Genomic DNA, 25,615 nt, shown 5'->3' with positions numbered 1-25,615 from the left:
GCTTAAAATCATCATCATCATCATCATCATCATCATCATCGTCACCACAAACAATGTTTCATTATTTTCAGTGATTTTTAGTACATTTTTGATAATGTCTTCTTATTATCTTGTAACAGTTCCTTATCTAGCGCTGTAATTTTGTTTTCAAATCCATTCTTTTTTTATCTTTTTCAAAAATTGCATTTATTTGATGGTATTGTAGCTGGGTAATTCCTAGCCTTTTAAGTTCTTCATATTTTTTCCATTTTAATTGATCATTTTGTTCTTCCAATTAATCTTTATACACTGGCCAATTATTATCCATATTTTTCTGGTGAAAGCCACCATGGAGTTTGGGGCTCTAAAAGTGTTTTGTATCTTTCCCAAACCTTGTATAGGGCCTTCCTTACTATATGATTAAGGAACCCTCTGTGGTTTCTCACTTTATTATGTTCCAAATAGCTGTGCCATCCAAAGATGTTATCCCACCCCTCTATGTCTAATATTTTAGTGTTTTTTAATGTTTTCCATTCTTTGAGCCAAATGAAGCTTGTTGCTTCATAATATAGTTTAAGATCTGGGACTGCAAAACCACCTCTGTCTCTAATTTCTGTTAATAATTTAAATTTTATTCTTGGTTTTTTACCTCTCCAGATGAATTTAGCCAGGTCTTTGTTCCTCAGTTTTCCTTAAATTGTCCCTTATTTGCCTCTGATTTTCATTAATCACAGCTATTCTGCTCCATTCCTTTCTTCTCTCCATCCTCTTCCTTCCCTTCCTCTTCCTCTTCCCTTCCGCATGTGTTGGAGGTTACAGGAGTCCAGAATGCAAGTTAAGAGGTGAGAGGAGACCAACAAAATGCAAAACATCCCAGCAGGGTTGAAGGCAGAGATGTAGATTGATTTAAATAGGTTGATGTACCACCCTGGACCGGGGCCTCAGGAAAGATTGCACAAATCATATAAGCAATTGTCTATTTAAAAATGTTTCTAACCGGCTGGCTTTAATATGAGGCAGAGTGAGGCAGTCACCTCCGGCAAGTCATTTGGGGCATCATGAAAGGGCAGCCAACTGTTTAATTTATTATAATTGTATTTCTTTACAGCCAAGGGAGAGGTGCCTGTGGGATATTCTGCCGCTCATACCAAAATATGTGCCTGGACAAAACACTGCAGTGTGCAGTGCTCCTGTTCAGCATTCAAACCAGGCAGCACATGCCCTTTCCCAGAATGCTCCATTGATTTTGCCCTCTCCAGTTTTCTGCCCTTATGCCCCACTCAACCAGTCAGCAGTCCGTAACTACTAAACATTCTACATGGTCTGTTTCCCCCTACAGAGTCTTTGTATTTCTGCAGATCTTGGGATTTCCCCACATCAGCTAATAATGCTCATTCTCTTGGCAAGGATGGAGCTGAATTTGGATTCCTAACGATCCCCACTTGGAGAATGAGTTTGCTATCATTAGTATTAGTCTTATTAGTATTAGCATTAATAGTTTTACTTCTATACTGCTTTATATCTTTAAGGAAAAAAACTCAAAGCAATTTACAACCTACATTAAAGCATCAAATAAAACTTCCAGAATAAAGCATTACTGAAGAAAGTAAAATATAAAGTATGCATTCAAAGCAACAGAACAAAAAACTAAAATATTAACTTGAAGATTTCAAAATGGAACCTTACAAAGAACTACAATTTGCACATTAAATGCAGATAAGTTAACAAATATACATATATATATATATATATATATATATATATATATATATATATATATTAAAATTTCAAAAGAAAGCAATACTAAAGGAAGTCAAATATAAAATGCACATTTAAAACAGCACAATTAAGAAGAGACTAAAATATTATCATGAGTACAGAACATAGCTGCTGCTTCTGTTGCCAGTCCTGCTGGTGATGGTTCAAGGTGGGCAGTAGCTGTGGAAGCTCAGGTTGGATGGCCTGGGTCTGCAGTAAGAGACAGACAGTATGGTACATACAGGATAGGGTGGTTTGGGATTCTGAGTGACCACCTTCTCCCATATGAACAAGTCCATGAATTAGAATCATCAGATGACGTCTTGTTGTGGGTGCCCTCACCTGTCACAGCTTAGGTAGCTGGCTGCCATGGACAGCTCCTTCTCTGTTGTGGTCCCTCAGTTATGGAACATCTTCCCTACACATGTCTAACTGATTCCTTCTTTGACCTTTTAATACATCCATTGAAAACAGAATCTGCCCTCCCCCACGTGAAGCATTTGGTTGATCTTAATAATTATTGGAAGGTCAGTGGTTCGAATCCGCTCGATGGTGGTGAACTCCCATTGCTCTGTCCCAGCTTCTGCCAACCTAGCAGTTTGGAAGCATACCAGTGCAAGTAGATAAATAGGTACCGCTCCGGCGGGAAGGTAAACAGCATTTCCATGTGCGCTGTGGTTTCCGTCATGGTGTTCCATTGCACCAGAAGTGGTTTAGTCATGCTGGCCACATGATCTGGAAAGTTGCTGTGGACAAAGACCAGCTCCCTTGGTCTGAAAACAAGATGAGCACCACACCCCATAGTCACCTTTGACTGGATTTAACCATCCAGGGGTCCTTTACCTTTACCATATATATGTATACATATAAAATGAAATCTAAGATAAAAGAAATTCCTCAATGTAACTATGTTCTGAGCTACATGATGGTTGTGTGGCCAGTTTTCAGCCTTGCTCTGGCCTGAGACTTGCTGAGTGTTTTTTGTGGGCAATCAGTGAGAAAACTGCAGACTTACCCTTGAAATGTAGCCCTGGATAAGAAACAAATAGACAAATAGGTCCATGGGCTTTTGTGCTAGGCACTTACATACTTGACTTGAATGTCATAATCCACTGATCTCTCTTCTCCCCTCCTTAAGCATGGAAGAGACAAGCGTTCATTTGCTCTTGCAGACTTGCTCTTTTTCGCAAGCCACTTGGATTGGGGAGAGCTGGCAATTTCCTCCATTTGCAGCCTAGACCTGTCAGTCAAAAAGAAGGTCTCTCTCCTTGCTCTTCATCCAAATGTGTAAGCTAATGATGTAAGTTTTTGGCTTTGCAAGGTTGTTCCTTTTTCACCTCCCCCACAATAAAGCTCAGAATCATTGTTTCACTTTTCACTCACACTTGTCTGCAGCTTCTTTTTAAATGTCTGGATTGCCAAATTTCACAAAGCTTTTAAACTGGTGCCCACCTTGTTACAGAGCCTGCCTTGCCTTGTAATAGTCTAAAATCCCTCCAAGGCACCCTGCCTCAGTTTGTTATTCAGGATTCTTAGGAGTTCTTTTGCACACTTCTGGTGTATGCATGCTCAGAGCTGAGTACATCAGTGGTACAATTCAAGGTCAGAGTGAGAGGAATGTTCCTAACAGTTCCCTCCATTCTTTCTCTCTGTGGCATCAGTTGCCTAGTTTCTCAGCATTGTTTAGGTGATCAGATCAGATCTTACTAATGTAGGAAGCTGTCATATACCAACTCAGACTATTCATCCACCTACTTCAGTATTGTCTACACTAACTGGCAGTGACTCTCCAGGGTTTCAGGCAGCGGGCATTCCCAGCCATACCTGGAGATGTTGGGGATTGAACCTGGGACCTTCTGCATGTAAAGCTGCAACCACAGCCCTTCCCCAAAGCTGATGCTGCTTGGCAGCGTTGACATCAGGTGGATGAAGGTAGATCATCCAATGGTGAGCTGGAAGCACAAAGGAATCATGGGATGTATTCTTCTTTCTTCTTTGGCGATCACTCATAGCTAAGTAAGACTGTCTTCCATGAACACAGTCTTAACAGTGAATCCGTAAGTGACTGTGGAGACCAATTCTGGATCCACACGTCCTTCCACAGTGGGGTCTAGCCCATCCTCCTTTTGGTGATGAGCAGAGTGGATCCTAAGTAGGGCTGCTCAGTCATGCATACAGTTGCTGAGCTGCTCAACTGCCTCATTCCTTGAGTCAGAGCAACTGAATCTGTATCCACCACCCATGTGCTGGTTCATGACTAGGGGATTCCAGATTTTCATGGTCCTGCCCCTGTTACCATTTGCCAATCGCCATGGGATTTTTTTGGTTTTGGGATGGGTTTTTAGAAGATGCCTGTGTGTTAATTTTTTTTATGTGTGTAGATCAGTGCACACTGACCAACGCTCAGTCTTTGCAGTAAGGCTCTATTCTGATGGCGTGAGTACCACAACGACCTGTAGATTCATATCTGCTGCAGCCTTCATCCACCTTCACAGCCATTGTAACATACCGCTTGTTACCATCCGCCTGCTCTGCCATTGATCATTTTTTTGTCTAGCTCCTCCTCGTTGAACTTCTGTCTTGGGTGACCCTGCTGGGAATGTGAGACTCCCGATGGCTTCACTCACAAGGGTCATAGGAACATGCAAGCCTACTCACCATGACAAGGTGATGATCCAGCGAATGAGAGTGGATGTATTAACATCCACACCTGCACCCCATCACCAAGCACTATCTAGTTCTGCTAGGCACATACAATTCTTTACCTTCTATGCTACAGGGGCTTGAATCTGGAGTATGTGGTTCAGGTGCTAGCTACCTGCCCCACTACATCAACACAGCTGTTAATCAGGTAAAGAACTGCAGGAATATGAAGCTAGTGATAATATTGTATCTGTAGAGTAATCTTCCTGACCTTGGGTTCCATGTGTTCTCAGAAGACAGCAATGCTCCTGAATACCATTTGCAGGAAAGTGCAGGAAAAGGGAGTGTATTTGTGCTTGGGTTCTGCTTGTGGGCTTCCCATGGGCATCTTGTTCAGAACAGGATGCTGATCCAGCAAGTCTCTTTTGTCCAGGACCAGCCCACCCATGAGGCAAAGTGAGGTGACTTCCTCAGACACAGCAGATCTCAGTGTGGATCTTTATTCCCCACTTATTCCTGGTGCATAGCTTTACTCACCCCTTCCCTGGTGAGGAGGGAGGAACAATTTTGTGTTTTGCCTCAGGTGCCAAAATGTCTTGGGCTGACCCTGCTTCTGATGTTCTTAAATCCAATCCTTTGCCACTGCTGGCCATAAATTCCAGTCCTCTGAAATCAGCTGTACTCCCTGATTGTCAGCTGCTCATCACTGAAGGAGACAACTATCCCATGGGCTAGGGGTGCAGAATCATTCTCAGCCCAAGGCCTCCATGCCCTTCTTGACAAACTTCTGAGGGACACATAAGGATGGTGTGCAGGGCCAGAGCCAAAAGTGGGCAAAGCAATGGAAGCACATTGCAAGAACCCTGATAGATCAAGCTGATGGCTCATCTAGTTCAGCATCCTGTTTTCACAATGTACGAACAGATGTCTGTGGAAAGCACATAAGCAGAATACACATTTAACCTTTGTACAGTAGGCTAGTTTCTACACACACACACACACACACACACACACACACACATTTCTGTAACCCCCCTCCAGCCAAGCAAGAGGCACCAGGGAAGGCCCAAAGCAAAGCCAGGGGGAATGTGGTCTGGGAAAGGACTTGTAGCCAGGAGAGAGTTGTGAGGGCCAGACAGAGAGATCTGTCAGGTCATCTCTGGGCCCCAGGCCTGAGGCTCTCCAGCCCTACCCTACACTTCTGCACTACCAGGCTAAATATGCATGCACTTTCCTGAATGCCACTGATGTGTACTCTGTTGTGCTATCAGGGCAGGACTTTGGTAGCAGAAGCCCAGGGCCCTATTCTGCAGAATGAGGAGAAGGGGAGGGCAAACACGCCACATTTTGAAGTAAGTGAAGGGACATACCCTGCCATCTAAATAAGAGAACCCCTCTTAAGTCCATAATCTAAAAGTGTCTAACTCAGTGCTGTACTTGCTGGCAGAGTAAGTGGGATGTATTGCTTAGAGCAAGAAGGTCCAGGTGTGAGTGTCCACTGCTAGATTCCCTGTATATTTGCCTTTTGTTTGCCTGCCCATTTGCTGTCAACCACAGGTACATAATTCTAGAGACAATGCTTGCACTACAAGGAGATTTGTGTTCAGATCTGCTCTTACCAGGCTTCCCATGGTCATGCCAGTTGTCAACTGCTACAGGTGCATACTAGTGGAGCCTCTGTCATGAAGTAGCTGGAGTGGTACTGGGCAAACCATGAAGTTCCTTGGGTTACCCTAGGCCACCCTCTCTCTCTCTCTCTCTCTCTCTTTCTCTCTCTCAGCCTAACATACCCAAATGCATTGATGTGAGGATGAAATACAGTGAAGAGAACCATGGTAGGGGGTATTAAGGATCAGGTCCACTGGTGTACACCAGCTTGAACTGTTTGGGAAAAGGGCAAGATTAAAATGCAATAATGCCCACTGCCCATGGTTCCAAGCTCCTGATAATTCGTTACATGTGATGACAGCTCCATGGAATCTGTATCCCTCCTGTCTATTCTTCTAAGCCACTATCACAACCAAATAAGCATTAAATCCTTTTCCTTGAATGTTATCGTTGCATACAGTTCCATGAATATCATAGGAGTAGCATTTTCAAAAACAAACGATTACCTCTTTTATCAAACATACCCATGTCTTTACTTCTGCTCTATTACATACTGGCTGCTAAACTCTCTAATTAATATGGGATTAATGCACTCCTGTCTCCAACTTTGCAATAAAGAGGTGTCTGCCTCTGCGATCACAAGCCTCCTGGAAAGACTTCATAATTCTTCCATCTATTTTTACCAAGATAATTGCTCCCAAGTCTAAAGAGAAATAAATTCACTCCTTTAGTTATCTGATTCCTCGGAGAGCTCACAGCCTACAGCAGCGTTTTGTCAATAAGGCATATGCTGTGCAGTATTATTTAAAGGGGGGGAATGTTTCTGTATGCTGAAGCCGTACTTCGCCTGAATTCTAATAGAAATCAGATCTGCTTGGGGTTTTCTCCTGAGAGCCTTAGGTATATTAGTTTGACTGAAAATGCAATTAAAAGCATTTTCCGTTCCAACCAGGACTTACAGTCCCTGCATGCTTGAGGCAGAGCATATTCATATTCATACTGTAAGTAGAGGACTTTGTTGCATTAATCACACTCTAGAGATAACTAAAGTTTAATTCCTTGCTCTCAGAGCTCTGATGCAACCAGGTAAATGTAGGGATGGGATAGGACAGATATAAGAAACAGGACTGATAAAAAAGAAAGAATTTCTTCATGCAGCACTTTTTAACACAGGAGGCCATGGTGGCCACCAACTCTGAAAGCTTTATTGAGGATTGTACACATTTATGGAGGACAAGGCTACTAGCCATGATGACTATGCTCTGAATACTAGTTACTGGAAACCTCAGGAGGGGAGAGTGCTGTTGTGCTCAAATCCTGCTTGCTGGTTTGCCACAGGCATCTGGGTGGCCAGTTTGAGAACAGGGTGCTGGACTAGATGGGCCATTGGCCTGATCCAGCAGGCTCCTCTTCTGTTTTTACATTACAAAAAGGAGGTGCACACAACAGAAGTTTATGAACCATCTAGCCCAGAGATGGAAGGAAGGAGAACTACCAACAAAATAATAATGGCAGACTAAACTGATGGAGTATGCAGGGGTGGTGAAACTGACAGGGAAGATCAGAAACCAGGAAGAACAAGTATTCTTAAAAGACTAGAGTAAATTTTTAATTTACTTAAACGACCATTGTAAACAGTTAAAATCATAGGCAGGGATATAATGACACTTGCAATGTGGAATTAAGTATGGTGACAGATGGATGAAGGAAAAAGACGCAGAAAATTTTATCTTGAATATGGAACCCATGGAGGGAGGGAAGGAGGTCCGAAGGTTCAGCAGAACCTTTTATTTTAATGTTTGAAATGGATAAAGTTAAAGTGTATAAAATTTAGTAAAACCAATAAAAAAATGTTATGTATATAAAAAGTTTATGAACCATCTGGAGAGAGGGAAAGGAGCAATCATTAGTCTCCCTTCCAAAGGACAAGGATCCATATCACATATAACATAGCAATACACCCTAATTACATCAGAGAGGGCCCTGCTGGATCAGGCCAAAGGTCTATCTTGTCCTGCATCCTCTTTCCCACAGCGGCCAAACAGATGCCTTCAGCAAACCCAAAGGCAGGATGTGAAAGCAACCATCTTTCTTCATTGCTAAAATTGTGAGAAGATCCTGGCTCCTAGATGAGGCCAAGGGCTCATGTAATCCAGCACCCTGTTCTCATAGCAGCCAACCAGATGCCTATGGAAAATCTGTAAGGAGGATGGTCATTCATATAAGGAAGATGAGATACTTCCTGTATAATTAATCTCTTTCTCTTTCTCTGCTCAGCTGCCTTCCTCTTCCTGGATCCTTTAATGCTGCCAACCTTTGTTGCTTATTCCATCAGGGGCTGTTGAGGGTCACCTGTGTGATTCTTTCCGCTGTCTCAGTTTTCTACGTGCAAGGCAGTACGGGTAGGAGGGGAAGACTTGGTCAGTTTGTGGCCCACATCAAATTGTGGACCTTTATTAAGGGGCTGGAGGGAGAAGGTTTCAAGAGTTACAGAACAAGAAGGGCTTAAGAGAACGTAAAATGGAGTAAATCCAATAAGCAGTGATTTACCTGGTTCTCCTTTAGGGATGGGCAAATCTGTCAATTTTCATTTCTCTTTCTTTCAAACTTTAAGGCACCAAAAAGATTGCCGTAAAGATGCCCGCCTGATATCCATAGGCAGGGAGCACCAAAGCATGGGTGGTGCCGCACTAAAAGATTGGTGTGGAATGAGTATCATGTGGCACTTACAACAGTGCAAGTTCCAAAGCTCAAAGTGGCTGGGTGGCCATATATGAAACAAGGAATCATGGGACTGCAAAGCAGGGTATTAGGCTGGTATTCAACTAAGCTGCACTCGGAGTAGACTTATATAAATTAATGGACCTCACTTACTCATGTACATTAATATCAGCTGATAGGCTTTGAATAAAATTTAGTAGAATCCACTCTTAAGTATTTAAATAACATTGGGTTGCATCCAGTGCTTTTTTTTCTTTTTTAAAAATAAAAATGTTTAGGGGTACTCTCATTTTGACTCAAGAAAATCACCATTTTATAGTTCAAATCGGGAAAAATAAATACAGTAAATGAACAAAAGTACAAAGATTCACAAAATGTTTAGGGGTATGCTTATCCCTGCGTCCCCCCAGAAAAAAGCACTGGTTGCATTCAACTAAGTCCTATTCAAAGTTGAGCTACTGAAATTAATGAACCTAAGTTAGTCATGCCCATCAATTTCAATGGGTCTACTCTGAGTAGGACTAAAATTGGATAGAATCCTAACCCCATGTACCTAACAGTAAGCCCCATCAAATTCAGTTTGACTTCTGAATAGACATGGTGTTCTGTTAGTTCTGAGTCCCCACCTTCGCAACCCTGTAGTCACAGCCATCTCTTATTCTTGTTTGCCCAAACAAGATATTATACAAAATCCTGGGTACTGAATAAAATAGAGAGCTGGGTCCAGGTCACATGCATATCAACAACTATGGGTTGTAGCCAATTAAGTTCTACTCAGAGTAGACCAACTGAAAAGAGTGGACTTAAGCTTGTCATCTTTATTAAATCCAATGTATCTGCTCAGAGTAGTTGTTGGACACAACCTTCTGTGTGTCCCTATAGAGCTCCAAAACTCATCATTATTTCCTTGGCACAGGTGAATCTGGTCCTGAATGAAGGGCGATCACTTGGCCTCATGATCCGAGGAGGAGCCGAATATGCTCTTGGGATTTACATCACAGGTGTGGACAAGGGCTCTGAAGCAGAAAGCACTGGCTTGAAGGTGAGTGCAGCTGGTTAAAAGTGCGTATTACATGGTGCAAGAATGGGAAACCAAACCACTGGCCCTGAGCTAATGGCCCACAACTCTGAAGAGTCAGTGCCAGTGCAGTCAATACTGAGCTAGATAGACAAAATGTCTTCTATCAGGGCAGCTTCATGTATTCCCTTCATGACATCATTATAGGCCATTTATTTGACATCTACAAACCAAAGGAGTATTTCCCTCCCCCACTTCTTTAAGTAGCAAACTCTTCTCTTGAGATACTGGGCAGCAAAACAGTTCTTAGGTTCCAGGAACTAGTATTATTTTAGTAGACAGAAAGATTCTGCAACACTTTTGCAGTGGGAAATCAGTCTGAGACCCACTGATCAGTTCAAGTCAATTCAGGGTGTTGGCCTTAACCTTTAGGTAAAAAAACAGGGAGTGGGTGGTGCTGTGGTCTAAGCCAGTGAGCCTCTTGCGCTTGCTGATCGGAAGGTTGGCAGTTCAAGTCAGTGCAACAGGGTGAGCTCCCATTGCTCTGTCCCAGCTCCTACCAACCTAGCAGTTCAAAAGCTTACAGCACAAGTACATAAATAGGTTCCGCTGCGGCGGGAAGGTAAACGGCATTTCCATGCGCTCTGGTACTCATCACAGTGTCCCATTATGCCAGAATCAGTTTAGTCATGCTGGGCACATGACCTGGAAAGCTGTCTGTGGACAAACACTGGCTCCCTCAGCCTGAAAGTGGAGATGAAAGCCACAATCCATAGTCAAGTTAGATTGGACTTAACCGTCCAGGGGTCCTTTACCTTACATTTTACCTTTACCTTAACCTTTAAAGTCCTCAAAGGCTTGGGAGCTTTGTACGTCCTTTGGTGCATTCCTCTCCACACGCTCCAGTTATCATCTAGGTCCTTGCTCCAAATCCTTCAACCTAGGGAGGTGAGGCTGCTGTCAATTGGCATAAAACCTTTTGTCTCGTGGACCATCACACCCCATCAGTGTATTGCTTCTTGTGGCCAGTGAAGACTTGGCTCTATAAAAAGGCCTTTAGTTGGCTCAGTGTTATAGTACTTTTGAGCTGCTGGGATTTGTTAAACAGGTAGGATATTGTTAAATGTATCTGAATGCACTGGGAGAGTTAAAGAACTGTGTTTGCTTTCTTTTCTTTCTATTACTGTTTGTTAGTCTTATGGAGTCTCTTTCGAGAAATAGGAGCAATATATATATATATGAGCACGCACACACAAACACACACACACACACACACACACACACACACACTGTAAATCAATCAGTAAAGCATAAATCAAGCCCAACAGTCCTGCTGCAGGGATTGGCTGCTGCATATTCATAAGCAGCTGGCAGGTGTGTTTTGCAGTGGCATGGAAACAAACCAAGCCTCCTGCACTAATCCGTTTGGCAAGGTATCATGCATAAACATTGATGGCCACATCAGTGCATTTTAAATATGTTTTTGTGTACATTTTTGTAGTTTAGCATCGGGGCGTTGTGTGAATATGTTTTCTTTATCATGGGTAGCATTTTGCAAGAAACACTGCATTGTCCACTTGGCCAAAGTTTTTGATTGTTTCAGAGTCCATCAGTGTCTTTTCCCTCTGTTTATATTATTGGCACTATGGGTTAAACCACAGAGCCTAGGGCTTGCCGATCAGAAGGTCGGCGGTTCAAATTCCCGCGATGGGGTGAGCTCCCGTTGCTCGGTCCCTGCTCCTGCCAACCTAGCAGTTTGAAAGCACATCAAAGTGCAAGTAGATAAATAGGTACCACTCCGGCAGGAAGGTAAATGGTGTTTCCATGCACTGCTCTGGTTTGCCAGAAGCGGCTTAGTCATGCTGGCCACATGACCAGGAAGCTGTACGCCGGCTCCCTCGGCCTATAGAGCAAGATGAGCGCCACAACCCCAGGGTCGGCCACGACTGGACCTAACGGTCAGGGGTCCCTTTACCTTTACAAAAAATGAAATCTTGGGTGTCTTCCCATGCAGCTTCTCTCCGTGCAGTGTTTAACTCATGTGCATGTGAGCATATGCCTATTTATAAAGCACTGCACAAAATGACTTTGATGCTGTCGTAGGTACATAGGCATGGGGTAGGCATGCAGTCGTATCAAGATTCTTTCTGTGCAGTGCTTTACCCATGTGCATGAGAGCATGTGCCCATTAAGCATATCATGCAAAAAGGACCCTGATTCTATCATAGGTAAAATCACATCATTTCTTTAGTTTTCTTTTTTTTTTTGCAATGTTTTATCAATCCACACCTATTCTGACTAAGGGATGGGACAAAAGATAAACTGAAGGAGAAGAAAGAAAGAAAGAAAGAAAGAAAGAAAGAAAGAAAGAAGAAAGAAAGAAAGAAAGAAAGAAAGAAAGAAAGAAAGAAAGAAAGAAAGAGCAACTCATTCTTCTAGTTAAATGGGAATTCAGAAGCAAACCCAAAAAAGGAGGCTATCTTATACTGAGTCAGACCATCTGACTCAGTATTGTCTACACTGACTGGCAGCAGCTCTTGGGGGGGGGTGTTAAGAAAGGGAGTCTTTCACAACACTACCTGGAAATGTCAGGAATTGAATTTAGGATCCTCTGTATGTAAAGCAGATTCTGTACCACTGACCTCCAAATTCAGACAAGTCATGGAATACTATCCATGTACAGTACTAACATAGGAGGTTGCCTTGTATTAAGTCAGATCATTGATCAGTCTAACTCAGTACTTTCTACAGTTCCTGGCAGTGACTCGCCGGAGTTTTAGACATGGCTTTTTCTCCCAGTAGTCTTCCCTGGAGATGCCAGTGATTGAACGTGGAATCTTTTACATGCAAAGTAGATTCTCTACCACTGAGTTATTTCTCTTCAAAGAATAATGGAATGTAATAAGGTGTCCTGTAACAAAACACTACTATGTGAAGTGCTTCTGTTTGGTGGTCCAGCCAGCCATGCCCTTTTCTCAGACCCTCCAAGTGTCCCTATTTTCCAGGGACATCCCTGCTTTAGAGAAGCTGTCCCGGTTTCTGATTTGATCCCGGAAAGTCCCACTTTTCCTTAGGATGTCCCTATTTTCATTGGAGAAATGTTGGAGGGTATAGAGTTATCCAACCCCTGAGCCGTCTAAAGGAAATCCTGTATAGGGAAGGTTTTTTTAATGTTTAATGTTTATGTTTTTATATATGTTGGAAGCTGCCCAGAGTGGGGTAAGATATGTAGGGCATAAATAATAAAATTATCATTATGGAATGGGACATCCCTATTTTTATTGGAGAAATGTTGGAGGGTATGTTTTCTAGGATTCTCTATTCCACTGCTCCTTCAACATGTCTTTTAATCCTTCCCAACTCTCACCCCATCAGCAGTGGCGTAGCGTGGGGGGTGCTGGGGGGGCCGGCCGCACCGGGCGAAACATCTGGGGGTTAGGGTTAGGGGGCGCAAATCCACGGGTTAGGGGGCGCAAATCCACGGGTTAGGGGGTGCAAATTACTTGCCTTGCCCCGGGTGGTGACAACCCACGCTACGCCACTGCCCATCAGCATTCCATAGCAACTAAGCATTCTTACTCCTCATTGTGCTGCATTCATTTATAATTGTATTTTTTAGACACACAGCCACACCACCACATGATCCCAGAATAGGTTACAACATTGCAACATTACCAGGCTCTTCTTCCTTTTCTTCTTCTTCATCATTACTTGCACCACATCCATCTGACTGAGTTGCTCCAGTTTTTGTGCTACTTTTGCAAACCCTCAGGAGTTTCCCTCAAGTCTGTTGATACCATTTTCTTTTGGATGGGTGCAACTGTTTTGGTTATGTATGCAATGGCAACTACCACTTGAGCATCAAAAATAGAAGGAATGGTAATGGGGGCATTTGTTCGCCCGTACTTTCTTCCCAATGTTGCATCACTGCAATGCTTCTTCCTTAAATTCAAACAAGCTCGCTTTGCAGGAATGAGGGAGAAATTTGATTCAGTTTGAACTTAAAGGCGATTGATACGAGATAATATCACCAAGGCAACTATCTGTAAACAAACAATAAATGTCCATAAAAGGTAGTTTCTTTCCAAAATAGGTTTTATCTTAAACAATTTCAAAAGCAATAATAAAGAGTCCACTTGTGATATACCAGTGGTTCAATGCTCGGAGGTCATTCCGGCAATCAGACATTTCGTCACGAGCTTTGTAGTAAATAGTATGTAAATGACTTAAAGCAGGGGTATATCTGCTCCCATCTGTATATTTCCATAGGAAGGAAAACCGCTAGGCAAACTGCGGATGAGAGCCTGGTTCCTCTTCCAACCAAAGAGGAATGCAGATAATGAAATTCCCCCATCGTTATCTGATTATCTCCATCTGTCTCTCTCCCACAGTGTTAGGAGTGACCCCATTCCTGGCGTACCGGAAACAGGAAGCTGTATCCTGTGCTCCATTTATCATAATTCCAAATTTGATTATTGGGAGAAAAAGTAGGGAACCTAGGTTGAAGTGGGTGGTGAGATATCCTTTTTACCAATGATTTTCTGGGTTTTTCCCCTTGAAACAGCTATCTGACCTCCATACTCCTTCAGCTGCCTGGGAGGAAATTGCTTATTTTCTTCGCAATTCACTCAGATCTCTGGTTTTTCCCCCCTTTGCTTTTTCATAAAATGCCAAACTATTAGATGCAGGCACCATAATGCTCAAGCAAGAGTCATAAAACAATAACTGCAGGCTTGGTGCAAATACAACCTTCTGTGAACAAGCTATTTTATAACTTCAGCTGACCATAATACGTATCATTATCGCCCCATCTGTCCTTTCATCTCCATTTCCAAAAGGAGGAGATAATTAGAGGCCATCCTCCCAGCCTAATTCCTGTGATATGCTTTTCTTTTTCTTTTCACACTTCCACTTTCTGCCTACAGGATATTTAGGATGTGCTGTTTTTGTTTGCTAGGCAAATATTATGGGTTGCTTTGGGCATTGGAGCTGCTTCTTCTGGAATGTCTTCTATGCTGTCCTCCATTGTGATACGTATGGGGGTTTTGCCCATACAGGAATATGTTCCACATTCATTTCCTCTGCTGGAAAACTCCTGCATATCTGGCGTGTTCAAGAGCATGACCTCAGCTGCCACTTCGGGTGGTAACCAGCATTCTTGGCATCCACCATCACTTCACACAAACAAAGGCCTAATTTTGTCTGTGATGGTCAACAGCAACATTCTTCTAGTACAATGAGCCATATTCCCTTCTGGGCAACATTCAAGGGGCCACATACTTGTGATGGACAGAGCAATGGATGTGAATTTTACCTTTATACAGTAGATACGCGCACTCACACACCTCTATCCTCCATTCCAGCAAGCAAAAAACATTGTCAGAGTTCAAGAACACGTTCTAGCTAAGCAAATGTGATGCATTTTTTGTATCACACTTTATCCTAGTAAATCAATTTTTATACGTACTACATTGCCAGAGAACCGCTTTGCAAGACGTGGAGAGGTGTGAAATTCAAAGGATGGCTGTGTTTAGTTTTGCATAATCTTTTAGGAAGCAAAATTGGGTATGTTCACCTTTAAATGCAAATTGAACTGGTTTTCTGCCCTCCTCCCTATCTCACACTTTCTAGTCAATTTCCCTGTCACTTTCCTTACTGAAAAAGGTCCAGTTTTTCAGAAGTGTGTTCATTGCAAAAGAGCATAAGATCACTCTGATCGCTTTAATTGTGCAAATCTAAATTTGCTGGTATGCAACTGAATCCCTCCCACAATGTGACAATCCAGAAGCAACTGCAGACTGAGCTCTTAAAATATCCCCTCCCTCCTGACAGACCTGCATGCCTTTGGGCCTTAGGGAAGTATGATGGAAACAGCTGCACAGAGGTGTTCCCTTTCTGAATGAAAGTGGATCACAGGGTCTGAGCGGATCATTAGAAACCAAGGTGGCACCGCACAGGCTGGCTCAATGGTGCATTATTAATCACCACGAGGCATTTTATGACATTGCACACTGGTTAATGTCACTCCAGAGCATGGAGTCATAATCTGGTGCATATCTGGCACCCAGCAATCCAAATCTATTGAGGATCCCAGGTGTGTGTGTGTGTGCATGACCAACAAGACTGCATAGCTGCCTTGTTTGTTTTGAACTAAGCTGTGGGGAAATTGCACCAAAAGCACGAGGAGAGCATTTCAGGGGGTTGGGGGAGATGACTCTTGGGGGTACCTGCCAACACTACAATTCTAGGATTCTAAAATCCTGTGCTGATCCTGTGCTGGATCATGCCAAATGCCATCTAGTTCAACATCCACTTCTCACAGTAGCCAGCCAAATGCCCCTGGGGAGTTTCTCCCAACCTGAAATTCCCAGCAACTGATATTCAGAAGCATTGCTGCCTTCCAACAATGGAGGCAGAGCACAACCATAATAGCTACCAGCCATTGATTGCTTTCTCCTCCCTTATATTTATCACATCTGCTTTTAAACCCATCCAGCTTGATAGCCATCACTACCTCTTGTGGGAATCACAAAATTCATGCGCTTTGTGGGGAAAGAAATTGGGGCAGGGGAAAAAAGCATTTTGTTGCCTTCTTTAAGGCAGGCATCCCCAACCTGCAGCCCACCAGATGTTTTGGCCTACAACTCCCATGATCCCTAGTTAACGTGACCAGTGGTCAGGGATGATGGGAATTGTAGTCCAAAACATCTGGAGGGCCAAAGGTTGGGGATGCCTGCTTTAAGGGGTGGATAAATTCTTCAATGTTTTCTCAGGGGTGGGGCTCCCTCTTTCTTTCATTGTCCTTAAGCAGTTGTTTTGTGGCTGTCACCAGCAATATAATACTTGAGACACAGGGGGCGGTGGACAGCATTGCAATAAAATTCTTTCATGGGATTTCCCCTTGCCTTTTTCCTGACCACCATCATTTTACCGCCGCTGTGAAAAATACTTATCTGGAATTGCCTTGTTTTAGAAGCAGGGCAAAGTACGCCAAAATGGATTGCTTGCTGCTTTGATGAGGCCCTTAAGATGTCTGATCGTTACCCATTTAATTCAAAGATTCCTTTGATCGCCTGTGCCAGCTGTCAATATGTTGATGGTATGTGAGAGGAAAGAGAGAGATTTGGGTAATTATTTGTGGAGCCCTCTCTTGGGACTTCATCATCATTAGGAAGCTGGTAATCAGCTGTTCGGAAGCAGAGGCAACAGCAGTACTGTGTTTGTCTTTGTGCCTGCTCCTCTGTCTTATCTCCCGGGCTTCCTTATGTAATGGGTCCAATCTAGTCATGGTTCTGCCATGTGTAGCAGTGTGTGGTGAGCCAGGAGCCAAAAGCTGTGGGGGAAATCCAGGAGGCAGGACCAAAGAGAGCATAAAAACATTATAAAGAGCCGTGCTGGATTTTGGGTCAGTGGCCCATCTAGTCCAGCATCCTGTTCTCACAGTGGCCTACCAGATGCCTCTAGGAAGCTGGACAGGAGAGCAACAGCAGTCTGCCCACCTGTGATAACCAGTAATTGGCATTCAGATGCATACCTCATCTGACAGTGAAGGTAGAACATTGTGGACAGTATCTGTCAATAGCCTCATCCTCCAAAAGAGCAAGTCAGGAGTGGAAAAACAAGCCAGAGGGTAGGAGGGATCATCAAGCTTGGTGCCAAGAGCAGTCCCAATCTCGATTCCCTTCCCACCCATCCTACCCAAGTCATTACAGTTAAATTAAAAAAATCTGCCTGCTGCTTTCCTACAGGCCAGTTGGTTGGCCAGTGTGAGAAGGAGGTGGGCCATTGACCTCAAACAGCAGCCAGTTTCTTCTTATGTTTTTCTGTTGTCATTAGGGATGGACAAATCTGTCAATTTTTATTTCTCTCCATTTCTCCTTTCCCCACTTCTTCACATTTCCACATTAGATTGCAATTTATTTATCTATTTTTTTAAAGAAGTCCTCGTGAAAACCAGTCAGTGATTTTTTAGCCAGTGCTTTTTTTCTGGGGGGACGTAGAGGTATGCACACCCCTAAACATTTTGTGTTGCCACGACAGACTGCCAGACCGACATGCCAGCTGTCTCTGCAGTAGCAGTGCTGACTAGAGCTCTGTCATTCTCCATGCCGGTGCCCTGGGAGGGGAGTCTGGGGCGGCTGCAGTGGGGGTGACGGTGCTGCTCTTCCTCCTCCACTTGCTGGGCTAGAGCCAGCCAGCGAGTGCTCGCCCCTCCTCGCTCAAGCTGAACCTGCCATGGGCCTTCTTGTCCTCTCAGCGCCGCTGCTGCCGCCGCTGGGGGTTGGGGGGGGTGGAAGGGGGCAAGGTGGAGGAGGCAAAATGAGAGTACCCCTAAACATTTTAAAAGGGGAAAAAAGCACTGGATTTAGTAGTGATTTATCCTAATATGCATGCAGTTTTGCCTAATATACATATATTTTCCTTAATAAAATGCATGGTATTATTTTTCACTAATGTGCATTTTTTCATGCACACTTTGCCCCGGTTGATGCTTTTTGGTATATTTCACTTGGCTGGAGAATTGCAAAATTTTGGGAACTGCAAATGTTGAAGGATGGCTGTGTTTCATATTGTTTTAGAAACACAAATTAGGTAGATTCACATTTAAAATGCAGGCTGAATCATTTCTTTTCTCCCAACCCTACACCTCATCTGGTTTATTCCTCTTAAATAACCTTTTTGCTTATGTTATCCAGCCCTACTAATATGGGGGTTAATTACATATCACCCGTAACTGTCAAGTGTCCCTTATTTGAAGGGACAGTCCCTTATTCCAGCGCCATGTCCCGCTGCTGTCCCTTATTGATGGATGTCCCTTAAATGTCCCTTAAATGATGTCCCTTAAATTTCAAAGGAAGCAGCTCCTCTCCCTCCCTCCCTGCCGGCCAGGGAGGAGGGAGGCTCCAACTGTGTTGCTTGGCTGTGTTGCTCACCCAATCAAGGAGTCTAAGAACGACTGGGGGGTGGAGCTTGCATGCCTTGTGTGTGGCTAGTTAATGTAAGCTGAGGGGTTTTTTGAATGCTGGACGCCATTTTGTTGCACGTGCTGCTGCAAACTTTGCAGTGCAAAGCCAGGCCGGGGAGTCATCTTAAGTTGAGGCTGCATAGGCCTTGTGGTGCATGTGATTCAGATTCTATTCAGTTGAACCTCTGGTTACAAAGTTGGTTGGACAGTGTTCTCAAGGCTACCAGCATGAGTTTGACCAGACTGCAGGAGGACAGGAAGGCTGGAGTGCCTGGAACAGGTGAGGCTGCTGGTCCCTTATTTTCAAATCTGTAAGTTGACAGCTATGATATCACCCCCCCCAAAAAAGGACACTAATTTCCACAAAATTTGCATATAATAGCCCAGTTTGTATAGATTGATGCCACGTTTTCCCTTCCTGGGCAATGTTCTGGACTAGGTGATCTGGAGCTGGCAGTCTTGAATGACAATTTTTCTGAATTCTTTTCCTATCAGGATTTAGACCCCATTTTGGCAGAGAAACCGCTTTGGTCACCAACCTGTAGCATCAACCATGGTATCTTCCTGGAGACAGTGTCTGGGTTGTGGGTTGGCAGCATGACATTGCAGTTGTTCAATTCCCACCTGATGTCAGGGTGCTGTCAGCGGCTGCTGGTTGCCCAGGAAAGTATAAAGACAAGGAAAAGCTTACGACAGTCCTTTTTTATTTCAAGCTTTACAGAGAGAGGCTATAGAACCCAGCCTCTTGGATAATGGCATTGTCCCAAGTGAAAACCCCCACCCCCGTCTCTCCCACTTCCTCATTCATCACTTCTATGAGTGCTGCTATGTGCCCTCTGTCTTTGAGCTCCTTGCGTCAGCCAGCTGCTGCTTTGACTTTGCCTGCTACTCCTTTCCCATTACAGTGGTACCTCGAGTTGCTGACAGGATCCATTCCGGAGGTGCAGTCGGATCCCAAGGTTTCTGCAACCCGAGGACCACTTCTGCACATGTGCAGACCACTTCTATGCATGCCTGCACAGCGAAACCCAGTGAAATACTTCTGAGTTTTCCATGTGCGCATCCTGAAGTTTACGTAACCAGAGGGTTATGTAAATGGAGGTACGACTGCATTTACCAGCTTTTCCCCTTATCTGCCTCTGAGCTGCGACCTCCCGCAAACCCCTGTTGTAAATCTACACTGTCTTCTTATTCCCCCTCCCTGGAAGGGTCAGGATGGGGAGGCTGTCTCCACCTTTCCTCCTCTGCCCAGTCCCTGACACCTGGAGAGCCAGCTCCAGAAAGCAGTGCTAGGAAGCTACTGCTGTGGAAACCTGCAATACTGGTGGTGGGGGCAGACCTTGGAACCAACCCTGATGGGATTGTCAGCACCTGGTGTTCACGGCTGCCTTATGGCTGGATTACACCATTTTACAATCCAGAGAATCAGTCCTGCAAAATACGGCCGTAAAATTCATATTATCTGGTGGCCATGAACTGTTTCTATCAACTGAAGTGGTCTTTCAAAGGTGTGCATTAGCGGTTGCCAATAGCAATGCTGTTTTTATTTCATGCCTCAAAGCACTGGAAGTTCTCTCCTTCCCCTTCCTCCTCCCCTTCCCTCTCATGCATTCATCACTTTGGGCAACTGGGCCACAGATTGTAAAAATGAAAGCCATGCTGAAGAGGCTCTTCCAGTGAAGAAATGCCTGTGGCAGTGTTTTCTCAAGCTCTTTGAATGTGAAACCCTTTTCTAAATGTGTTATGCCTTCTGCTTCCTCCAGCCCAGAGCTAGCCAACCAACCACATGTTCCACCCCTGATCATCCAAATATCCTAATATGTACTTAGAATCCTAGAACTGTAGAGTTAGAAGGAACGCCAGTGGTCATCTCATCCACTCCCCCCTGCAGCAATGCAGGAATCCTAGCTAAAGAATCCCTGGGAAATGGTCACCCAACCTCTGTTTAAAAACCACCGAAAAAGGAGAGCCTACCACCTTTTGAGGTAGTCCATTCCACTGTCAAGCAGCTTTTAATGTTTAGTTGGACTCTCCTTTCTTGTACTTGAGTACATACAGCTTACAGCTGTAAGCTTGGAGTATATGAAATAGGTATAGTACAGGAACTTAGCAAATTGTCTTATACCCAGTCAAAGCACTGGCTCATCTGGCCCAGCATTGTTTACACCATAGCTAGACAACACTGCACCCTTCAGATGCTGTTGGGCTACACCTTTGCTTATCCCTGACCATTGACCATGCTTGCTGAGGCAAAATCAAACCTTGATTGGAATGCAGCGAAAGTTAGTGCATTAGCATTGATGCTGATCAGATCAGCAGCTTAACCCATGGGAGCTGGAAGGTGCCACACTGGTTATCCCTGATACAGTGGTACCTCGGGTTAAGTACTTAATTCATTCTGGAGGTCCGTTCTTAACCTGAAACTGTTCTTAACCTGAGGTACCACTTTAGCTAATGGGGCCTCCTGCTGCCACCGAGCCACTGGTACGCAATTTCTGTTCTCATCCTGAGGTAAAGTTCTTAACCTGAGGTACTATTTCTGGGTTAGCAGAGTCTGTAACCTGAAGCGTATGTAACCTGAAACATATGTAACCTGAGGTACCACTGTATACACTGACTGACATTGGCTTGAATTTGCTCACATAAGGAGTAATTGCCACCAACTTAGATGACTTCTAAGAGGGGATTAGACAATTCAGGGAGGACATGGCTACCAAGGGCTACTAGCTAGAACAGCTCTGATCTCCATCTACTGTTGTAGGCAGTATGCCTTTGAATAACGGTTCAGAATCACTGGTGGGGATAGTGCTCTTACACTCAGGTCCTGCTCTCAGAGGCGTCTGATTGCCCACTGTGAGAGTAGATGGGCCTTAGCTTTAATTGAGTTCTCTTGTGTTCTCAACTGGTTTCTGAAGGCTGGTCACCTCTCATGAATAACTGCTGATGCCCACATAGCTTCATGGGACACTGTACATGCATACTCAAAAGGAAGTACCATTAAATTAAATTAAATTAAATTAAATTAAATTAAATTCCCATTAAATTAACACATACACCCCAAGAAAATGAATATAGCATTGTAGACTCAATCACCTCTTTGAGCTGCTTGGCAGGTTGATAAAAGCTCAAGAAGAATCTGCCGATGACCTTTAAAGTTGTGCATCAAGGAAAACATGACGGATGAGGTGAAATGAAGATAAAAAAGTATGGAGTATCTAATCTTTTCAAGTGGATTGTGGGACACTGTAAACAAATAAAAATCCCGCCAAGCATCAAATCCTTAAAAGCAGAGTTATTTAAAGTAACAGATCGTTCCGCTCAAAAATCAAAGCATTAAATAAGATATATCACGGTACATTTCCCCACTCTTCTTTTAATACTGGAGCCTGTGGCTAATATGGAGACATTTTTATAGCAAGGATGTTATTTATAAGCCAAGAATGAAATAAGAAATGATGAGTGAAGGAATGGGAATGTGCACAGAATTTAGTGGAGCCCCAAAACAGAGGCTGGAAGCGAGCAATGTCATATTGGGAAAACTGGAGAAGGATGAGGAGAACTTGTGTATCTGAAGAAGTGTGCATGCACACGAAAGTTCATACCAAGAACTAACTTAGTTGGTCTTTAAGGTGCTACTGGAAAGAAAAAAAATTTTTTTGTTTTGATAAATAGAATTACTAGCTAGTTGGGATGGGAAAATCTGTCAGAATCATAGAATCGTAGAATTGTAAGGAAACCCAAGGGTCGTCTAGTCCAACCCCCTGCTATGAAGGAATCTGAGCTAAAGAATCCCTGACAGATGGTCATCCAACGTTTGCCTTAAAACCTCCAAGGAAGGAACTTCCAGCACCTCTTGTGGGAGTCTCTTCCTCTTTCAAACAGGTCTTACTGTCAGAAAGTTCTTACTGATATTTAGTCGGAATCTCTTTCTTGTAACTTGAATCCATTGATTTGGGTCCTACCCTCTTGAGCAGGAAGAAACAAGCTTTCTCCATCTTCCATGTGACAGCCCTTAAGGTATTTGAAGATGGCTATCATATCTCCTCTCTGTCTCCTCTTCCTCAGACTCAACATACCCAGTTCCCTCAACCATTCCTCATAAGGCTTGGTTCCCAGATCCTTGATCATCTTGGTCACCATCCTCTGCACACATTCCAGCCTGTCAATATTCTTCTTAAATTGTGGTGCCCAGAACTAGACGCAGTATTCCAAGTGTGGTCTGACCAAGGCAGAATAGACTGGGACTATTACTGTCTTTGATTGACACTAGACTTCTGTTGATACACCCTAGAATAGCATGAGCTTTTTTTTTTTTTTTTTTTTTTTTTTTTGCTGCTGCATCACACTATTGCACAAGGAGAAGGGGACGACAGAGGACGAGATGGTTGGACAGTGTTCTCAAAGCCACAAACATGAGTCTGACCAAACTGTGGGAGGCAGTGGAAGACAGGAGTGCCTGGCGTGCTCTGGTCCATGGGGTCACGAAGAGTCGGACACGACTAAACGACTAAACAACAACAACACACTATTGACTCTTGTTAAGCTTGTGGTCTACTAAGACTCCTAGATCCTTTTCACATGTACTACTCGTGATCCAAGTATTTCCCATCATATTTGTGCAGCTGGGTCTTCCTGCCTAAGTGTAGAACTAGACATTTGTCCCTACTGAAATTCATTGTGTTAACTTGGGCCCAGTTTTCCAATCTGTTAAGGTCATATTGAATCCTGATTCTGTCTTCTGTGGCATTGGCTACCACTCCCAGTTTGGTGTCATCTGCAAATCTGATGAGTCATTAGGGAGCACTCTTTGGGTTTGTTCAGTCAACCAGCTACAAATCCTCCTAACAGTTACCTGGTCCAGCCCATATTTAACTAACTTCTCCACAAGAATATCATGGGGGACTTTGTCAAAAGCATTACTCAATTCAAGATACACTATGTCCACAGCATTCCCCTGATCCACCATGCTTGTAATTCCATAAAAAAAAAGAAAAGAAAAGAGATCTATCTGGCATAACCTGTTTTTGAGAAACCCATGCTGAGTCTTAGTAATCACAGCATCCTTTTTTGAGTGCTCACAAACTGACTGTTTAATTATCTGTTTAAGGACTTTTCATAGTATCGGTGTCCAGAAGACTGGCCTCCAGCCTGGAGATCTGAATTCATTTAAACTAGCTAGGTGTTCCCCTACCACCTCTTTTCCTATCTTGACCTGCAGCTCCCTCCTTATATCAGTTATTAAGTTATCACCAGATTGGGCACTGCTTTTCTTTTGAATGAAGACAGAGGCAAAGTAGGTGTTGAGCAGTTCTGCTTTCTCTCTGTCACCCAATAACATTTCTCCATCTTCTCCACGCAGATAATATACTACTTGCTTGTTCGTCCTCTTTCTTCGAACATAGCTGAAGAAACCTTTTTTTATTGTTTGGCCCACCTGACCTTCTCCTTGCACCTGTTGGCTACTAATGTATACTCCTCCTTTCTTATTTCTCATTCCTTCCATTAGTTATACATGTCCTTCCTAAATCCCAGCTCATCTGTAAGCTCCTTATGCAGCCACACTGATTTCTTTAGATGCCTTCTACTTTTCATTTTTGTTGGAATTGTCTGCATTTGGGCCTTCAATAAGAAACTCCCATTCATCTTGGATTCTCTTCTATTTGAGTATTTCTGACCATGGGATCTCACCCAGTGGCTCCTTGGGCTTTTTGAAATCAGCCTTCTTAAAGTCCAGAGTGCAAATCCAATTACACTCAGCTTCTCATTTTTCCTATCTTAAATTCACATTTCTCCACATTTCCACATCAGTGGTGAATCATCTGTTTCACACTCAGAAGGTCCTAGGTTTGATCCCCAGCATCTCCAGGAAGGGCTGAGAGAGGCTTCCTGCTTGAAACTCTGGAGAAATGCTACCACCCAGTGCAGAGAATATTGAGCTATATGCAGAGAATATTGAGCTATATGTCCCTAGACAACACAAAAGCTTTTGAACAGGTAATGGACCTAGTCATCCCAATAATTTTGTTGTAGGACCCCACTTCTATATAACAGGGAGGAGAGGAAAACAGAGGGATGGAGTTTAGCCTTTCTCGCTCTGGGCTTCTCCACACTTCCACTTGACCCATGCCTAGGAAGCATGAGTCCAAGAGGCTTTCTGCTTGTCTGATGCTTTCTAGGGATGGGTCTGAGTGGTTCTTCATTTGTTCTGCCATTTTCCCCAGGGGAAAAAAAAACACTGAATTGCCGCTGAATCAGAACAAAATCAATCTGCAGAAAAACTGTTTGACGTTTGTTTCAATTCAGCGATAAGTAGCAAGTTTTCCCAGGAGGAAAACAGAGGGTCAAGTGGAAGTATGGATGAGCCATCTTTCTCTCTTTGCAAATCCAAACTTGGTTTGTTTTGAAATGGCAGCCTGACTCCTGTCCCCTGCAATGATAGACTGGCTCTTGCTTAGCTTTGGCAGATGATTTATGGTCCAATTGACTGAGGAAAAGAGTAGAGGAGGCTGAAAGGTTTGGGCTGTCACTCCTCTCCTTGAACAAAAGAAGCCTGTGACAAACAGCAAGAGGTCTTTGGGCTCAATGTGTTGCCTTCGATAGAGAAGCGGGAAGATTATCAAAGGGCATTTAGGAGCTGTTGTGATGTTAAGAGGGAAGCCGGAGTCATTATGCCTGGGAGCCCTTGCAGAAATTTGCCTGCTGTCTGCTCATGGGTGTAGCCAGGATTTTGTTAGGGGGCAGAACTTTTGTTAGGGGGGCAGAACCAATGCATATTTCTATTGTTTTACTTGATCTAGGAGGGCAGCTGCCCCCCTGGCTATGCCCATGTGTCTGCTCCATCTTCCATTCCTCTAAATTCAGAACCAAGAAATAAAAAAATAATCAAGCCAAGCATTGTGATGTGAATGAATAATGAGAATTAA

At 43.6% G+C, this 25,615-nt stretch overlaps 1 protein-coding gene across 5 annotated transcripts in view; it reads left to right on the top strand.

Moving 5' to 3' along the window:
- The window catches only part of WHRN (whirlin), a 115,982-nt gene that overhangs the window by 45,091 nt on the left and 45,276 nt on the right, over positions 1-25,615 (top strand). For all 5 annotated transcript variants that reach the window (XM_083597256.1, XM_083597254.1, XM_083597252.1 and 2 more), the window contains one exon: positions 9,626-9,751. In XM_083597256.1, the coding sequence (XP_083453382.1) occupies positions 9,626-9,751 (126 nt within the window). The remainder of the gene's footprint in view (positions 1-9,625; positions 9,752-25,615) is intronic.

The sequence above is a fragment of the Podarcis filfolensis genome, assembly GCF_964270895.1.
Source record: "Podarcis filfolensis genome assembly, chromosome: Z".
NCBI lineage: Eukaryota > Metazoa > Chordata > Lepidosauria > Squamata > Lacertidae > Podarcis > Podarcis filfolensis.
Note: the sequence above shows the minus strand (reverse complement) of the source record. Positions and strands in the feature narration are given on the sequence as shown.